Consider the following 18986-nt stretch of genomic DNA (forward strand, 5'->3'; position numbering starts at 1 on the left):
ATACAAAGGGGCCTGCCTGCAAGCAGGACAATGGGATGGTCATAGCCCCATGCAGATGTAAATGACTTTGCCTCCACCAGAGCAGAATCCAATCAACACCCCATCAACATAGCGAGGTGAGAATAGCAGCGATCTCCGGAGCAGATGAAAGACTTCACAAGGGAGCTCAACCTCGTTATCTCAAAAGGCAGACTGTCTGGGCTTAGTATATTGTGCTGGAAAAGCCCCGGAAAGATAAACGGTAGAATAAACCAAGTTGGAGGCGGACCTAGGGGAGGTACTCCCATCTTGACAGGTCTGACCGGCTCAAAGGGGGCGGGACCAGCGGGAACTTTAAACCTTACCGATTCAATGCAAAAGGGGCTGGCCGAACACAGGAAAAACCCAGGTAAAACGGATATAAAAGGGGCTGTGTTTCGATTGAGGGTGTCTTGGCTTGACCTCTCCACCTTCGACTTGACCTCCCGCTCGAGCCGCAGCCTTGGACTGTAAGTACCCTGCAGCAGCTTGCGAAGCTCCCTTGACTTTGATAGTGGTTGAGGCTTTGGGGCAGGGGGCTTGATTTGTGTTTTGTACCATTGCTAAAATTGTGTAACGATAAGATTTTATGTTGTGTCCGTTATAGTACTTCCTGAATAGACATAGTTTGTGTTAGAGCTTAAGGTTTTATTATATTGTCTTCTGTTTGATGATTTTGACCTGGGTTTTGCAATAAACCTCGATTTGCTGATAAATTGGAGTCATTTAAATTCTTCAATCTCTCACCAGCGATCTCTGACCAAGTCGTTGTTAAAATATTCCTCACCCTAATTCCGGGGTCGAGAATCTGGGGTCATCTTGAACGAATCGAACCCGTTCACTCAGGACAGGCTGCTGGTTAGGTAATAAACGGCAGTGTCCTATTCTCTCTCTTGGGAAAGCTACTCCAGCGAAGTAGGAACCGGGTGGGTGTTTTACCACCGGCAAGAGAATCACCTGGGCATTGGTGGGGGTCAGGATATCTGTGTGATATAAGCCTCAGGCTTCCGGTTAGGAATAAACGGCAGGCTTGATCCAGTGCTCTCTCCCACGGAGGTGTCCCAGTGCGGCATCCCCTGGCCTCTGAAGTTTCAGTGCCAGCTGGAGGGAGACACACACAGATACTCAAACCCCAGATATCGGCCCAGTAGTGGAGTAGCAAAGATGGAACCCTCTACACCAGGCCATACATGGTAGACTGCTTTCGCGAAAAATTGGTGGGGGTCTGAAGTGTGAAGGAACGGTGTAATCTTTCCACACGCGTCCCGTAATTGGGTCACGGTTAACGGGGTTGTGTAAAGGAAATCTGCTTCTCCTTCTCCTGCGGCCCTGTGGGGTGTGATTCCAGGGTTCATGGGGGGGGTGTTCTGTCTGTTCGGTTGGGGGTTGGAGCGCTCTCCTTTTCTGGGGGTTTTCCTGCGTTCAATTCCTGCCAATCGGGGCCATTTTCTGGATCTAATTGTGGTCCAAATGTGCCTTAAAACCCATTTTGAACGGAAAGCAAGAGATTGCAATTCTGCAATTTGCTTCCGGCACTTTGCGTGGTCTACGGAGCTCTGCCTTTGTTCCGTCATGGAAGTATGGAGTGCTCGTAGGGCTGCTTTTAAATCATTGCACAGTTTCTGCAATTTGTCGACTTGCTGTTCTGTCTCTTGTCTTACCAAGACCGCACGTTGCATGTCCTGGTAGGCCTTATCATATTGCATCTGAAAACTGTTCAAATGCGCGAGACAAGACTGATGTGCCCACTTGGCATCATCCACCTCTCTGTCCCTTGCTGCTAACTGCTCTTTTAAATCTCGATTCTCCTTCTCTACCTCACTCGCGTCTACCTCACTACTTCTGTCTCTCTCCTCTTATCTCTCTACGGAGCGTCCTAACGACCTCCTCTGTGCCTCGCAATTGTGCCAAAGAGGACACAATTGCGAGGCTTGCGAGCTTTCCCTAAGCTCTTCTTGTGTATCTCTGACAAGTTCTCCCACCAAGTATGTCCTATACTCCCGGGACCTGTTTCCTCATTAGTGCAGAATTCACTCCAAAGGGGCCATCCTTTCCCTTTGAGATATTTCCTGATCTCACCTTCCCAAATGGGACACTGTCCTACTCTACTGGTCGCTGCGACCTCGAATTGCTGGGGGTTCATAAGGCGTTCCATTGCCTTCGCCATTTTCTCTGTCGAGGTTCTCTACTGAGTTTGGAACAGGGGGTGATAAAGTGGTGATGTAAACACGGGTACGGCTTACGCTAATTTCCGGCCTACAAAACTCCCGACAGTTTTACGTTACAAAATCTCTCAGGTTTACCTTATATCCCTGTTAGTACGCATGCATTAACACACTTCCGGGCAGCACGGTAGCATTGTAGATAGCACAATTGCTTCACAGCTCCAGGGTCCCAGGTTCGATTCCGGCTTGGGTCACTGTCTGTGCGAAGTCTGCACATCCTCCCCGTGTGTGCGTGGGTTTCCTCCGGGTGCTCCGGTTTCCTCCCAAAGTCCAAAGATGTGCAAGTTAGGTGGATTGGCCATGATAAATTGCCCTTGGTGTCCAAAATTGCCCTTAGTGTTGGGTGGAGTTATGGGGATAGGGTGGAGGTGTTGACCTTGGGTCAGGTGCTCTTTCCAAGAGCCAGTGCAGACTCGATGGGCCATATGGCCTCCTTCTGCACTGTAAATTCTATGATAATCTATGACTTCCGAATCTCAGTGGCTTGATCAGTACTGTTCTTACGCTTGTGGTTTTTCTGTTTCCAATTGGATTCTCAATTCAAATTTGGGTTCTCTCGGAGTGGTTAGGCCACTTCTAAGTCGAGTCCTGGTGGAGTCGCCAGTAAATGTTGCTCTCTTTGGTGTTGTCTCTTAATTTGGCTCTGTTTAATTACGTTTGCTCAAGAGTCGCCAGGTATCGTTCGACACCGCCACAAGGTTCAGGACCGAATACTGATCACAGTCTCGATACACCAGTTAGTCAGTTCAAAAGCAATGCTCATTTATTTACACAGTCAAATCTACTCGTGTATAAACTCTACAAACTAAACTGTCAATATTACTAAAGCCTATACTTAGCTTCGGGTGCCCAGTCAGAGGAACAATGGCCGTTGCTCGGTTCTGAGGCTGCTGGGTTGAGCTGTTTACAGGATAGCAACTAGGAGCGTCTATCTCGTAGCGTGTGTTGACTTGGAACTTACTTGGTCTGGTGTAGCTGCTCGGCTGGTCTCTCTCTTCGCTGAGAGCCAAGGCCAAAGAAGATTCTCTCTTGGGGAATACCTTTGATACCTAAAAGGGCTTCGCGCGCTTTTGGGCAGGCCTTGAACTTGGCTTCAATTAATTGGGCCTTTCCCAATCATTCTTAATCGATCTTCCTCCAATAGAGGGGTGGGTTCCCTGGTTGCTCTGCGTGTCCTAGGTGGCCATTGGTTTGCTTTGTTTGAGTCTCCTCTGGCGCCGGGGTGTCTGCCTTAACATTGTTTATGTAAATGTTTCCCGTTTGTCCCCGGAGATGGCTCATTAGTATGTAGGTGGCTTAGTAGTTTCTGTCCTGTCTGAGAAGTCCGGAGTGATTCTTGCCCGTTTTCCGGCGGGAATGGGGATTTAGTCCCCAAAAGGGAGAATCCCGGCCACGGTGTGAAGTTAGGTATGTGGAATCAGGACACAAATAAGCCATGATCTGACTGAATGGTGTTAATAGGCACAAGAGCTAAATGACACACACCTGTTCCTATATAACAGGTTAGAGCTGGGAACGAATATTCCAAGAAATATAATGGGGCATATTAAAAATATAAGGAAAAGATTTTTATCCACACAGAGCACTGTCGAAATATGGGATGCATCACATCACAAAGCTACTAAAATTGAATTTTCTTTGATTTAAAAATAAATTAGTTAAAGAAATTAGGGAAACGCACATTAGATTACTGCAGCATGGTAGCAGTGGGTAGTTCCAGGGTCCCAGGTTCCATTCCCGGCTTGGGTCACTATCTGTGTGGAGTCTGCACTTTTCCCCCGTGACTGCGTGGGTTTCCTCCGTGTGCTCCGGTTTCCTGCCATAAGTCCCAAAAGACATGTTGTTGGTGAATTGGACATTCTCAATTCTCACTCTATGTACCCGAACAGGTGCCAGAATGTGGCGACTAAGGGCTTTTAACAGTAACGTCAATAATTGCAGTGTTAATGTAAGCCTACTTGTGACAATAAAGATATTCTTCTTCTTCTGTATACCCCACACTTATCTGCGGAACTACCACAACAGGATAGGCAGACATATTCATTATAGTTCTGATACTGAAAACTGAAGAAATCAAATAATGCAGAAATACTATGAAATACAAATATCGAAAATATTTTACTCTGTTCAAATTTTGCATAAAACAAATTCTTGAAGACTGCACAAACACAGCAAAAGATGCAGATTGACAACATTCATTTTCTAAACAGAACCCTGGGTTTTTCTTTCACCAAAATATATTTTGTGCCTAGTGAAGGACTAGAGAAACTGCGAATGACATATACCTTTTACACCAGAAAAAAAAATCAGTTTGTAAAAACAAAAATTGAACAGGCACTAGCATGTAGAAAGAAAATAAAAGCTACACGCTCATAACTAAGTTCAACTTCTCATCTCCCCCCAAAACCTACCTTGTCATGCTTCTGATTTATTTACACACTACACAACAGTTATACCCTTTTCTTTCAACAAAAAACTTTAAGCTACTCACAACTAGCAAGATTTGCAGTGTTCAGAAAGAGCAACTGCTAGAAGTGACAATCCAAACTTATGTCAGTGATGGGGTATGCATTACCCCATCCTTCTGCCAGGAAATGATAAATTCAATTAACATTAAAGCAAACACAACTAATTTGTCCTGCTGATTCAGGATTGCATAGGCAAAGTGCTCTGGCTTGTGAGGATATTATTTTACCCAGACAAAAGCAGACAGAGAAATAACAAGCCAGATTGTGGATGCCAGTTACAACCATGAAGAAGTTCATGCCCATATCCCATCTCTCTGCCTGTACTAAACCCAAGTGGAGGTGGAAGTAATAGAACAGTTTAGAAAAAGGGAATATTCTGGCAAGTAAAAACACTTTCAACTCGAGGAATATTCCTAGAACAGGAATTCTATTTGTCCAACTTGTAACTGAACCTTGTATAACAGACAATTCAGTTGACTCCAATAGCTCAAAATTGAAAATAAACTAATTGATGAATGTACTCATAGGCAAGACAATTCAAATATGCAAGTCTTAAGCACTTTGGCAAAATAACTAGCTGTATGCCTACCATGTATGGTGAAAATACATTTCCTCACCAGGTTTACTTTGGGTCGAGACTATTTTACTTAGAGGGGCAAGAATTATCTCATGAGAAATATTTTTGTTTAAATGCCTTAATTTGGAGAGTAAAATACCTCATAAGAATTTCATTTTTTTTAAAGCTGAATTTTCTTGCCCAGATCCAAGCCCCTGACGTGAAATCTCCTGCCTGTACCTCACTCCAATTACATCTCCAATGAGAAGCACTTCCAAGCACATGAACTGGGGCTGTGACTCCAAGTCTCATTCGAGCCTCCAACCATTGCCTCGCCTGCACTGCCACCTCATAGCATAGTTTCCTAAAATTCCAAAATTTAACATCTGTTCTTGGCAACCCCCAAATCATGATACCTCTGTTTTCTATGGACCTGCTTTAGAATGTAGATGATAATGAAGGGATGTTGGATTTCACAGCGAGAGGATTCAAGTACAGGAGCAGCGATGTATTGCTTCAATTATACAGGGCCTTGGTGATATCACACCTGGAATATAGTGTGCAGTTTTGGTCTCCTTAGGAAGGATATTCTTGGTCTGGAGGGAGTGTAGTAAAGGTTTACCAGACTGATTCCCAGGATGGTGGGACTGACGTAAGAGGAGATTGAGTCGGTTAGGATTTTATTCACTGCAGTTTAGAAGAATGGGGAGGTGGAATCTCATTGAAACCTATAAAATTCTTACAGGACGAGACAGGGCAGATCCAGGAAGGATGCTCCTGATGGCAGGCGAGTCTAGAGCCAGGAGTCACCGTCCAAAGATACGGGGTAAACCATTTAGAACTGAGATGAGGACAAATTTCATCCAGAGTGGTAAGTCTGTGGAATTCGTGACCACAGAAAGCATTGAGTGCAAAACATTGTGGGTGGGATTCTCCGTCCCGCTGCACCAGTTTTCTGGTGCGCTGCACCCCCGCCGGCAGTGGGATTCTCCGCCCCGTCAGCTGGCAAATGGGGTTTACCATTGTGGGCAGCCCCATGCCGTCGGGAAATTCCAGGGCGTGGGTGCGCTGCCGGCGCAACGGAGAATCCCACCAGTGGAAAATCCAGCCCTGTATGTTTTCAAGAATGAGTTACAGATATAGCTCTTGGGGCTAAAGAGATCAAAGGATATGGGGGGAAAGCAGGAACAGATTATGGAGTTGGATGATCAGCCATTATCATAATGAATGGCAGAGCAGGCTCAAAGGGCTGAATGGTCGCTTCCGGTTTCTATTTTCTACGTTTCTACATCACTTCAGCTTAGCAGGAACAGTAGACTCCCAGTTAAGGCACACTCACCAAAATAATATAGTACCAGGCTGCACTAATCAGCAATAAGAAATACTTTGAACAAAAACTACTCTCCCTGGAGTGTCTTTCCCCTTTAATATCAGACAACACAAAAAGATACAGATGCATTTGATGGCAATTTCAGATAATTGAAGCCCATAGTGCTCGTGAGCTCAATGAGCAAAGCAAAAAACATGCATTATTTAATATCTCACACATTTTGGCAAATTTTAATCCCATTTCTGCCTTCTGGTTAGGTTCCTGTCCACCTGCATCAACCAGTTTATCGTTTTCAATTCCAACAATAAAGAATCTGAAATAATGTTGCTCCTCAAATGTTTGGACCTATTACTGCCAAACTAAAGCAGAAACAACACATTATTTGAGTTACCTTCCTTCTCCTGCTCTCACTTGCTTTTCATTGTCCTTTATTTAAAATTTGGATCACAAAAGCTGCCCTGATTGCATCGGAGGTCACTGCTTCATGCACAAATCACTTCAAATGCAGTTTTCTGCCTACTAGTGAGATCATTGGAAACCCAACAGTGTCCAAAGAATTCAAACCAGCTGTGGTGCTCCGAGTTAATACTGATGATGTGGACCATTGTTTGTTTCTTTCCCATTAGCAGGTTAATGCACTCTAGTCTCATATTTATACTTGGCTTGGTGTCAAAGATCAGGAGCTCACCAACAAAAACTCCAAGATTTACACATGAAGACTGGTCATTTGGATGAGTTACTGCCAGATGCCACTTCAATACCTTGAAATCACATCCGACCATGATCAACACTTGTCAAGGCAGAAGAGTGGGGAACCTTTTTAAAAATGTAAATCCTATATTTCTCATACTTTTGTTGTTTAAATTCATCAGTCACAAAGTAAAGTCTGGGCCATCCGACCAGCTTTATTACTATAATATTATTTGTTCTAGCATCAGTGTATAAGCTGCCATACACAAATAGTCACATCAAACTTAGCCCAAATCCTAGCAGTCTAAAGTCCAGGCTAAACTAAAGCTGCAATTTTCCCATTCACTGGACTTCTGTTGCCTCTAAGCCAGAGACCACAGAGCTTACATCAGCGTATGTGGATTTCCCAGATCATTGCAACTCTGTCAGATAAACATTTACACATTTATTCACAATTTTATTAAACTCTAAGCTGTATATCGGAACAGCCTGATTATTTTGAAAGCCTATGCACCTTTAATGTTTTCCCCAGACAAACTATAAGAAAAAGGTTCTGGAAATGTAGATCAGACATAACAAGCAACAATTTTACAAAAATGGAGGATGTCTACTGCACCTTCCTCTTTTCTCCAGGATAACTCCTAGTCCTATTCATTCATTTCAAAATATACAAACAGAATTTTTTTTAATGACATTCTCAGTTCTGCAGCTCCATCTCTATTTCTGTGGTCTCTTCTGGATCTTCACAATTCATTTCTTCAGCAGTCTTCAGCTGTCCAAAATCCTCAATCTCAGCCAACTCAACAACAGGCAAAGGAACTCTCCAAAACTGAAATGAGTTGTATTGACAAGATACTTCATCCTCCGGTGCATTCTGGAAGGGAAATAGAAAAAATTATTTTCAACCAATCCCAATGAACAAATACAAACCATCGGCTATCCAAAGGCAAATATAAAACACATTTGGAATTATGAATAAGCACCTTTTAAAACATACCATACTTTATAGAAGTGTTATCAAAACAAATATTCTACAATGAATCAGATACAGGGGCTGTTTAGCACAGGGCTAAATCGCTGGCTTTGAAAGCAGACCAAGGCAGGCCAGCAGCACGGTTCGATTCCCGTACCAGGCTCCCGAACAGGCGCCGGAATGGGGCGACTAGGGGTTTTTCACAGTAACTTCATTTGAAGCCTACTTGTGACAATAAACGATTTTCATTTCATTTTCATGAGGAACTATTAAGGAAAATTATGAAAATTTGGTCACTGAGGTAGGTTTTGGGGAGTTTTAAAGGAGGAAAGAGAGTTAGAGAAGGTTTAAGCTGGTTAATTCCAGAGGTTAGGGCCTCGGCAGCTGAAGTCTTGGCTGTGTACTTTTAAAAATCTATTCCCAGGATATGGGCTTTGCTGGCAAAGCCAACCATTTATTGCCCATTGTTAATTATCTTTGAGATGGTGAACTGCATTCTTGAAGCACTGCAATCCATATGGTACAGGTACACCCATAATGCTGTTCGGAAGGGAGTTCCGGTATTTTGACCTAGCGACATTGGAGGTGTTGTTATGGTTCCAATCCAGGACGATGTGCACATCGGTGAGGAACTTGCAGATGCTGATGTTCCCTTCTGCATGCTAATCTTGGGCCATAACTGCCAAATTCAAGGGCACTGTAACTGAAGGGTAGCCCAAAAATGTGCAGAGGAACCCCCTCAACCCCCCCTCCAGAGGTTTGCAGGTAAGGATTGCACAGGAAATGCCTGGGAAGTGCAAACTTCTGATGGGCAATTGCTCTGCACTAGGTACCATCTGAAAATGTGATTTAAATCACAACTGAAAATAGTTCCCATTGTGTTACATCAATAGTTACACATAAAAAGGTAGAATTAGAAACGCTTCTAGCTTCTGGGTAACTATTGCACAGACCAACACAGGCCCCTCCACACCGACGAACATCCAGCCGACACCCCAACCCCACCCACCCAAGTGGTTCATCATAGAGGAGAACTGAATCATCAGCTGAGAGAAGGCAAAAGTAGATTTCTGCCTGTGTGTTGTACCGTCAACATGACGCAAGGCAGGTTGAAGTAACATCAATTAAAGGCTTTATTGAGCAGAACATGATCCCCAGCAGCTCGTTTACAGAATGCAGCTGCTGGGAGAAATCCAGGTTCTTATACCGGCATTTCTGGGTGGAGCCCAGTAGGCGGCAAATCCTATCAGGACCCGGTATCCATCTACCAATAGCCTGTCGGCATCGTGGTGTACCGTATTACCCCTAATACATACCACCACATTCACCCCTTGTTGAAAAAGAACCCGGTGGGATGGTGGTTCGCATGGTGGTAGGGGTTTACAGGGTCGGTACTGTGTCGTAACTCTGAACAATAAACAAAATTGTCGCTTTAACTGGGCCAACGGGCCAAACAGGGTCGGCATTGTGCCGTAACTCTGAACTATAAACAAAATTGTCGCTTTAACCGGGCCAAACAGGGTCGGCATTGTGCCATAACTATAAACTATCTACAATAATGCCGCTTTACCGGGCTACTGAAAACGTTGAGATGAATTAAAGTGATTTGATGAGCTGGGTGGGTGCCCTGGTCGTCCTTTTCGATCGTCTCAGGCGTGGTGGTGATGGCGCTGGCTCGAGTCCTGTCGTCTCTGGGAGCGTAGCGCTGTCCCCCATTTCCATACTCCTGGGCGGGTCTGGGAGGGGAACCGAACCCCCTGGGAAGGGGGTGGCTACGGGATGAGCCGGCGGGAGTGAGGGGGTGGTTGGTGTGGGGAGGGTGTGGGGAGCTCCGGCGGGCGCCAGGTCCCGCAGGGAGACCATGTCCTTTCGGCCATCGGGGTACTCCACCTAGGCGTATTGCAGGTTCGCGTGAAGGAGATACACCCTTTCCACCAACGGATCTGACTTGTGCGCCCGAACATGTTTCCGGAGCAGGATGGGTCCCGGAGCTGCTAGCCAGATCGGAAGTGGCGTTCCAGAGGAGGACTTCCTAGGAAAGAGAAGGCGGCGCTAGTGAGGCGTTTGGTTCATGATGGTGCACAGCAGGGACCGGATAGAGTAAAGGACATCCGGGAGGACTTCCTGCCAGCGGGAAATTGGGAGACTCCTAGACCGGAGGGCCAGCAGGACGGCCTTCCAGAACGTTCCATTCTCCCTTTCTACCTGCCCGTTTCCCCGGGGGTTGTAACTGGTCGTCCTGCTCGAGGCTATGCCCTTGCTGAGCAGGAATTGACGCAGTTCGTCACTCATAAAGAAGGACCCCCTATCGCTATGGATATAGGCGGAGAAACCGAACAGTGTAAAAATGGTGCCGGGGGCTTTAATGACCGTGGCTGCGGTCATGTCGGGGCAGGGGATGGCGAAAGGGAAATGGGAGTATTCGTCAATGATGTTCAGAAAGTACGTGTTGTGATCGGTGAAGGGGAGGGGGCCTTTGAAATCCAAACTGAGGCGTTCAAAGGGTCGGGAGGCCTTTATCAGGTGTGCTCTATCTGGCCTGAAAAATTGCGGTTTGTACTCCGCGCAGATCTGGCAGTTCCTGGTGACTGTTCCGACGTCCTCGATGGAGTAAGGGAGGTTGCGGGCCTTGAGGAAGTGGTAGAAACGAGTGACCCCCGGGTGGCAGAGGTCCTCGTGGAGGGCTTGTAGACGGTCCACTTGTACGTTGGCACATGTGCCGCGAGATAGGGCATCGGATGGCTCGTTCAGCTTTCCGGGACGGTACAAGATCTCATAATTGAAGGTGGAGAGTTCGATCCTCCACCGCAAGATCATGTCGTTCTTGATCTTGCCCCGCTGTGCATTATCGAAGATGAAAGCAACCGACCGTTGGTCAGTGATGAGAGTGAATCTCCTACCGGCCAGGTAATGCCTCCAGTGTCGCACAGCTTCCACTATGGCTTGTGCCTCCTTTCCCACTGAGGATTGGCGGATTTCTGAAGCGTGGAGGGTTCGGGAGAAGGCCACGGGTCTGCCTGCTTGGTTGAGGGTGGCCGCCAGAGCTACATCTGATGCGTCGCTCTCGACCTGGAAGGGGAGGGACTCGTCGATGGCGTGCATCGTGGCCTTTGCGATATCCGCCTTGATGAGACTGAAGGCCTGGCATGCCTCTGTCGACAGGGGAAAAGTAGTGGACTGGATTAGTGCACGGGCCTTGTCGGCGTATTGGGGAACCCACTGGGCGTAGTAAGAAAAGAAGCCCAGGCAGCGTTTCAGGGCTTTGGCACAGTGTGGGAGAGGGAACTCCATGAGGGGGCTCACGCGTTCAGGGTCGGGGCCTATCACTCCATTACGCACTATGTAGCCCAGGATGGCTAGATGGCCGGTGCTGAACACGCATTTTTCCCTGTTGTAAGTGAGGTTTGAGGGCGTTAGCGGTCTGGAGGAATTTGCGGAGGTTGGCGTCGTGGTCCTGCTGGTCATGGCCGCAGATGGTGACGTTGTCGAGATACGTGAACGTGGCCCGTAAACCGTACTGGTCAACCATTCGGTCCATCTCTCGTTGGAAAACCGAGACTCCGTTCGTGACGCCGAATGAAACCCTTAAAAAGTGGCCTCGCCGCCCGTCTGCTTCAAAGGCAGTATACTGCGGTCACCGGGGCGAATGGGGAGCTGGTGGTAGGCGGACTTGAGGTCCACGGTGGAAAAGACCTTGTACTGTGCAATCCGATTGACCATGTTGGATATGCGGGGGAGAGTACGCATCTAGCTGAGTGTACCTGTTGATGGTCTGACTATAGTCGATGACCATCCTCTGTTTCTCCCCGGTCTTAACGACTACCACCTGGGCTCTCCAGGGACTGTTGCTAGCCTGGATGATGCCTTCCTTCAGCAGCCTCTGGACTTCGGACCGGATGAATGCTCGGTCTGGGGCGCTGTACCGTCTGCTCCTAGTGGCGACGGGTTTGCAATCCGGGGTGAGGTTCGCAAACAATGAAGGCGGTTCAACCTTGAGGGTCGCGAGGCCGCAGACAGTCAGTGGGGGTATAGGGCCGCCAAATTTAAATGTTAAACTCTGGAGGTTGCATTGGAAGTCCAACCCGAGGAGTGTGGGCGCACAGAGATGGGGGTGGACATACAGCCGGTAATTTCTGAACTCCCTCCCCTGCACCGTTAGGTTAGCGATGCAGAACCCTTTGATCTCAACGGCGTGGGACCCCGGCGCCAGGAAAATTTTCAGGGTGCTTGGCCGAATTACGAGGGAACAGCGTCTTACCGTGTCCGGATGAATGAAACTCTCCGTGGCTCCCAGAGTCGATAAGACACGGCGTCTCATACCCAATCACCAGGACTGTAGTCGTTGCTGTCTGGAGCGTCCGGGGTCGCGACTGGTCCAGGGTCATCGATGCCAAACGTGGTTGTCGCAGTAGATCATCGTTGTCAGGCAGAATGGGTCCGTCTGTGTCGGGGTCCTTTCTTGTCAGCCAAGATAGCGGCGTCCACGGATCGCACGCGGTCGGGGGTGGACAAAATGGCGGCGCCCATCTATCCCTCGTGGCGTCCGGGGCCCAAAATGGCGGCGTCCGTTGGTCGCACGTGGATCGCTGGGGGGGTGGCTGGGTCTGTGGTCCCGTTTCTTCCCCGGAGATAGCGGCGACCCCGCAGGACTGGCACACCGCTGCGTAGTGGCCCTTTCTTCCGCAGCGGGCCGGGCAGCACTGCCGAGGGTGTTTCGGCTGGCCGCAAAAATAGCAGTGGGGCCCCCCCCGTTGGTCTGGTGTTTTGGCCGCGCAGGTTTGCGGGGGTGGGGTGCCAGAGAGTCGATCGCGGCGGGGGTCCACAGAGCCCAAGGGGCTGCAGTGCAGTCGGGGGCGTAGGCGCGGGCGTTACGCGAGGCCACATCAAGGGATGCCGCCAGGGCCCGAGCTTCTGGGAGACCCAGAGATTCTTTCTCCAGAAGCCTCTGGCGGATCTGGGATGAAGCCAAACCTGCCACATACGCATCGCGGACCAGGAGCTCTGTGTGTTCGTTCGCCGTTACCGCCGGGCAGTTGCAGTTTCTTCCCAGGATCTGCAGGTCGTTATAGAACTCGTCCAGCGATTCTCCTGGAAATTGCCGTCATGTGGTAGCTGGTAGCGTGCAAAAACCTGGTTGGCGGGCCGGATGTAGATGTCTTTCAGCACGGCGATGGCATCGGGGAAATCGTCCTCGTCCTCGATAAGTGAGTAGACGTCGGGACTCACCCTGGAATAGAGGACCTGCATCTTTTGTTCGTCCGTTGGTTTGCCGGGGGCCGTTCGGAGGTAGCCCTCAAAGCATGCCAGCCAATGTTTAAAGATAGAGGTCGAGTTAGCTGCTTGGGGTGCGATGGTCAGGCACTCCGGGGTGATGCGGAGCTCCATATTCCTACGTCTTTTTTTTATTTAAGTCTGCTCAATAAATTGTTGTACCGTTAATATGACGCAAGGCAGGTCGAAGTAACATCAATTAAAGGCTTTATTGAGCAGAACTTCATCCCCAGCAGCTCGGTTACAGAATGCAGCTGCTGGGGGAAATCCGGGTTCTTATACCGGCATTTCTGGGTGGAGCCCAGTAGGCGGCAGATCCTATCAGGACCCGGTATCCATCTACCAATAGCCTGTCGGCATCGTGGTGTACCGTATTACCCCTAATACATACCTCCACACTGTGTTTGACCTGATGCCACGTGGTCCAATATCAATTTTGAGAACTTCCGGGGAAACTCCCTCCCAACTGTATACCACTATGCTACCATCACTGTTGCTTGACTAATCTGTGGGGCAGCTCTCCCAATTTTGGGCACATGTCCTCAGATGTTTGTGAGGAGAACTTCAGTGTTGACTGGGCTAATGTGGCTTCATTATTTCAGTGCCTGCGTGGATGTTATTCTGGTAACCGCAATTTGCTGTCTTGAAGCTGCATTAACAAATAAAAAGGAATATGATATGCCAATTCCAATGTGAGGTAGAACCAAAGAAAGTCATTTCCATCCACCCCGTAACAGCAATAAGATTCAGCCGTGAGTGAAGGGATTGTCCAACCCAACACTCTGCATTTTCTGCACCCAGAGGGGTACCGCTGCAAATGGCACTTTAATGTGACTCTCTACATTTCCTATGAACGTTTCTGGTGTTTGTTTCACTGTATTAAGCGACGCCAGTTCTTCCTCATTGGCAAGCTTGTGTTTGTTTCATTCGATATCTCCTGATTCAGAGTGGAAGCGTGGTAGCATGCCTGTAAATAAATGTTTATAAGTGACTGGAGCACCTCAGACAGGGATATATGATTGCTGTCTTTACCTGTACAGTCCCGGTCAGGCTGCTGCCAGTGGGGGAGCGGCTGGCCCCAGGCTCCCCGGCGCCGAGCCCCGGGGCCCGAGGCCGGACCCAGCCCTCGCCGTGGCTCGCGCTCCGGTCCCCGGGCTCCGCTCGGCCGCGCCGCGCGTTCTCCAGCCTCTTGCACGCGGGCTCCAGCAGCAGCTCCGCTTCTCCCTCCGCCTGCAGCTTCCTCTTGGCGCTGCTGTCGCGCCTGGGCGCCGGCCTCACACCCTTCAAGTCCACAAACAGGGAAACGAACCGCTTGCTTGGCCGGCAACACAGAATGTCTTCCCCTTTCCTCTTCGACATTAGCTGCTCGGGGTTCGTCCGCTCCACCAAACCCCGAACTCAACTACCCCCATCCCCTTCGGCACTGATCCCGCCAGCCAAAGTTTCAACAAGAAGGGCCTGCTCGCCCCAGACAATGACTGAAAACAAAATTAGACTGCCCTCCAGAGACCGGAGGCTCACATCGCAGGAATTGAAAAAGTAAATCGAGAAGGGAATTGACTCCAGACACTCGATAAGGAGGCGGCTAGCCCAAAACTGGGTTGGCCGCTGCCTTTCCGTTCTGCCTTTTCATGTCAGGCTGACCCTGCAGAAGGAGCACCTGTAAGGACTCCTGCAACCAGTGGGCACCTCAGAAATGTGTGTGTATTTGAAACTAGGTTTTTTGGGTATATTGTAATGTAAAGAGTGATAGGTGTATAATAATATCAAAATTGAATGGAAGAAAGTCAAGGCAATGTGTAACTCTGCTGGAAATGTACAGTCAAGACAATTTGAAATGTTTCTGTAATGCTTATGATAAATTTTATGAATAAAGTATATTTTTTTGAATATAAAAAAAAATTACGGCATGGTGGCACAGTGATTAGCACACTGACTCACAAGGCCAGGGACCTGGGTTTAATTCCAGCCTTGGGTGACTGTGTGGAGTTTGCACGTTCTCCCTGGGTCTCTGTGGGTTTCCTCCGGGTGCTCTGGTTCCCTCCCACAGGCCAAAGATGTGTAGTTAGGTGGGGGATAGGGTGGGGTGTTAGGGTGTAGGTAGGGTGCTCTTTCAGAGGGTCAGTTCAGACTCGATGGGCCGAATGACCTCCTGCATTATAAGAATTCTATGGTCCAGGGTTCTATTCTATGCAGTGGTGGATCTACTATGAAACTAATGAAGCTTAAGCTTCAGGGCCCCTAATCCCGGAGGGGCCCTAGAAGCGACTTTAGTCCACATTGCTTAAACATTTTGGGTCTACTGTATGAGAAGAGTTTTTTAAAAAATAATAATATTAATAATATAGTGTAATTCAATACAAAATAATAGTTAAAATAAAAATTAAAAGGTTATTAAAGTATCATGTAGGATACGCGTAAATGAAAAAACGTTCAAATTAAGGATGAATCATTCTAAATATATATATAATATAAAATAATTATAAATAATTTAAAACACTATTAACATTTATGACAGAAATACAAACAGTAAATGACGTGTCGTAACCAAAATGGGGAGCCGTTGAAAAGGCAATCACAACGCTAACGTGAATTTTCAACGTGATAGCACTCATGATAGCGATCTAGACAAGAATTTTTTTCAATAAAGTGTTCATAAGGATACAATATTTTAATTACCCCTACTCAAAAATAAATGTCATATTTAGAAAAGTAAGGTAAGTAATAAAGGTGACATAGTGTTAGATTAGCCTAAGCCTATTGTTTTTATGAAGAGGTGAACGGAAGGTAGGCTACGATCGCATAGCCTAGGCTAATACTATATTACAAGTATTTATGAAAAAGTAATAAAAGGGTGAATTTGTGTTAAATTACAGGTGTTTATTATGAAAAGTGTTCAAATAATGGTAAAATTGTGTTACATTACCTTAGCCTATGAGTTTTGGTGGCCTAGTCTTGCCTAACTTAGTCTAGCCTAGCGTAGGCTGGCTTGAACATAGTTTAGCTTATTTATTATAAATCTTAAAAAATGGTGCTTTACTTTCTGAGAAGGGGTTTTTAAAAAAAACCTTTCTCAGAATGTAGACCAAAAAATGTTTCCTTTCAAAGCATGCGACAATAGTCGTACAACTCAAATTGATTAATTTTTTGTTGTATATATTTCATATATATGTTGTATATATCCCAAAGTTTGAGAGTCAGTAGCACAGATGTTGTAAAGGTGGAGTGTCGCGGTAAGTTGGCTATTCTGCTGCGGCTAATATTTTTTTCCCCTTTTTAACAGAGGTCAAGACCCTAGAGGAATAACAGTTAGTTCACAAAAGTACTTAATATTCAACCCACTGTTGACGCTTTTGATACAGATGACGATCACAGTGGTCAACATGAAAGTACCGCGGAACAAGCAGACACTGAGCAGAAACATGAAGCAAATTCAGTGATTTCAAAGAATACAGTGACTTCGAAAACTGGCCCATAACAGTTGATAATGATTTCATACAGAATTGTTTAATGAAAGACATAGGTTTTTTTCAAAATAAAAAAACAGATGATGTATATACCGAATCAAGCAGGGTTTACAAGGAGCAAAACAGAAGTTTCTCAAACAAATATTTTCGAAAAAAGATTGAAAAATGGCCAGACTGTGATGAGATCCTGGTTAGTTTACTCAAAGAGCAAAGGCTGTATATACTGTTTTGTTTGCAAACTCTTTTCTAAATGCCAAACATCACTTACAACAGGTAGGTTTTCTGACTGGATGAATGTACTCAGAACTCTGGAGAATCATGAAGACAGCATGGAACATAAGAGGGCGATGTTGTGTTGGATAACAAGAAAGTCAAATAAAAATACTGTGGATCAGCAACCTGAAGAACAGATGAGAAAAACCATACAGTACTATTTTGAAGTACTGAAAAGAGTTGTAGCTGTTATAAAGTTTTTAAGTGAAAGAGGTTTGGCATTTAGAGGTCATGAGGAGAAGTGGGCTCACCAAATAATGGAAACTTCATGGGGGCCATTGAACTTATTGCAGAGTTCGACCCATTTTTACATGAACATCTCGAGAAATGTAAAAATAAAAAAGTAAATGCTACTTACCTATCCAAACCCGTGTATGAAGAATTGATAGAAATCATGGGAAAACATGTGCAAGATGAAATTGTGAATCAAATCAACAACCTAGACACCAAATACTACTCTATTATTGTTGACTCTACGCCTGACCTGACACATGTTGACCAGCTGGTAATTGTGGTTCGATACTGTTACAATGGAAAACCATGTGAGAGATTTTTAACATTTTTACCAATAGAAAACCATTCATCCACGACCTTGTTCAACAAAATACAACAAGTCCTGGGTGAACATAAGCTTTCACTTGAAAATATCCGTGGTCAGTCCTACGATAATGCATCTAACATGAAGGGCTCAGAGAAAGGGCTGCAAGCACTCTTTAAAAACATTAACAGGTACGCAGACTATGTACCATGTGCAGCCCATTCACTTAACCTTGTTGGAGAAAAGGCAGTGTTTACTGTACCTGAAGTTGTTGACTATTTTGGCATTTTGCAGGAGCTGTATGTTTTCTTTTCTGGATCTCCACGAAGATGGACGATTTTAAACACACAGGGCAATCTACATTTTTCTCTAAAGAGCTTAAGTGTAACTAGATGGGCTGCACACTATGAAGCAGTCCAGGCAATTAAAAATGGATATATGGGTATTTTACAAACTCAAACATATTTTTGAAGACTCAGAAGAGAAGCCTGAATGTAAACGAGATGCAAAGAATTTATACCACAAGTTGGTAAAGCTGGAATATGCATTTTAACAGTCGTTTGGGAAGAAGTGCTGGAGCGTTTCAACAAAACAAGTAAGAAAGTCCAAACCCCTGGTTTTGATGTATTTGAAGGTTATCTTCTGCAATCATCTTTACTTTCGTTTGTTAAATAACTCAGAGAAAATTCAGCCGATAGGATTGCACACTATGAATCAGAAGCAAAAGGTTTGTGTGAAGATATCACCTCAAGTTATTCTGACGCTTCCAAACACATTGTTACAAGGAAATTTTCAGATGAAACAAGTGGCACTGCTTCTTTGAGAGGAGCTGACAAATTTAGGATAGAACTTCTATATCAACTCTATGACTGCTTGATAATCCAGTTATGCAAGAGGATTGACCCATATGAGCAGATTGCGAAAAGGTTCAAGTTCTTCTCAGAATTGGTGAACAATTCTGAAATTGATGAGGACAGTATTAAACTTATAATATCGTATTACAAAGATGATATTGACCACAAATTAGTAAACGAGTGTTATCAGTTCAAAGAATATTTGCACCTTAGGAAATCCTAGAACACAGAAGAAAACACGCCATCTAAAATGCAATGCGCAGAAGTTCTTCAGCTTATTTGTGAGCAACACCTAATTGAAGTGTACCCCAATATTACTACTG

General features: G+C 46.1%; 1 protein-coding gene across 1 annotated transcript; it reads right to left on the bottom strand.

The window, feature by feature from the left end:
* Positions 1–4342: 4342 nt before the first annotated feature.
* Positions 4343–15101, bottom strand: mllt11 (MLLT11 transcription factor 7 cofactor). The gene is made up of 2 exons (XM_072516597.1): positions 14564–15101; positions 4343–8161 (listed from the first exon to the last, which is right to left on the bottom strand). Exons 1-2 carry the CDS (start codon positions 14888–14890, stop codon positions 7985–7987), a joined length of 504 nt encoding a protein of 167 aa, XP_072372698.1. The 5' UTR covers positions 14891–15101; the 3' UTR covers positions 4343–7984.
* Between the last annotated feature and the right edge of the window lie 3885 nt (positions 15102–18986).

The sequence above is a fragment of the Scyliorhinus torazame genome, chromosome 9, assembly GCF_047496885.1.
Source record: "Scyliorhinus torazame isolate Kashiwa2021f chromosome 9, sScyTor2.1, whole genome shotgun sequence".
NCBI lineage: Eukaryota > Metazoa > Chordata > Chondrichthyes > Carcharhiniformes > Scyliorhinidae > Scyliorhinus > Scyliorhinus torazame.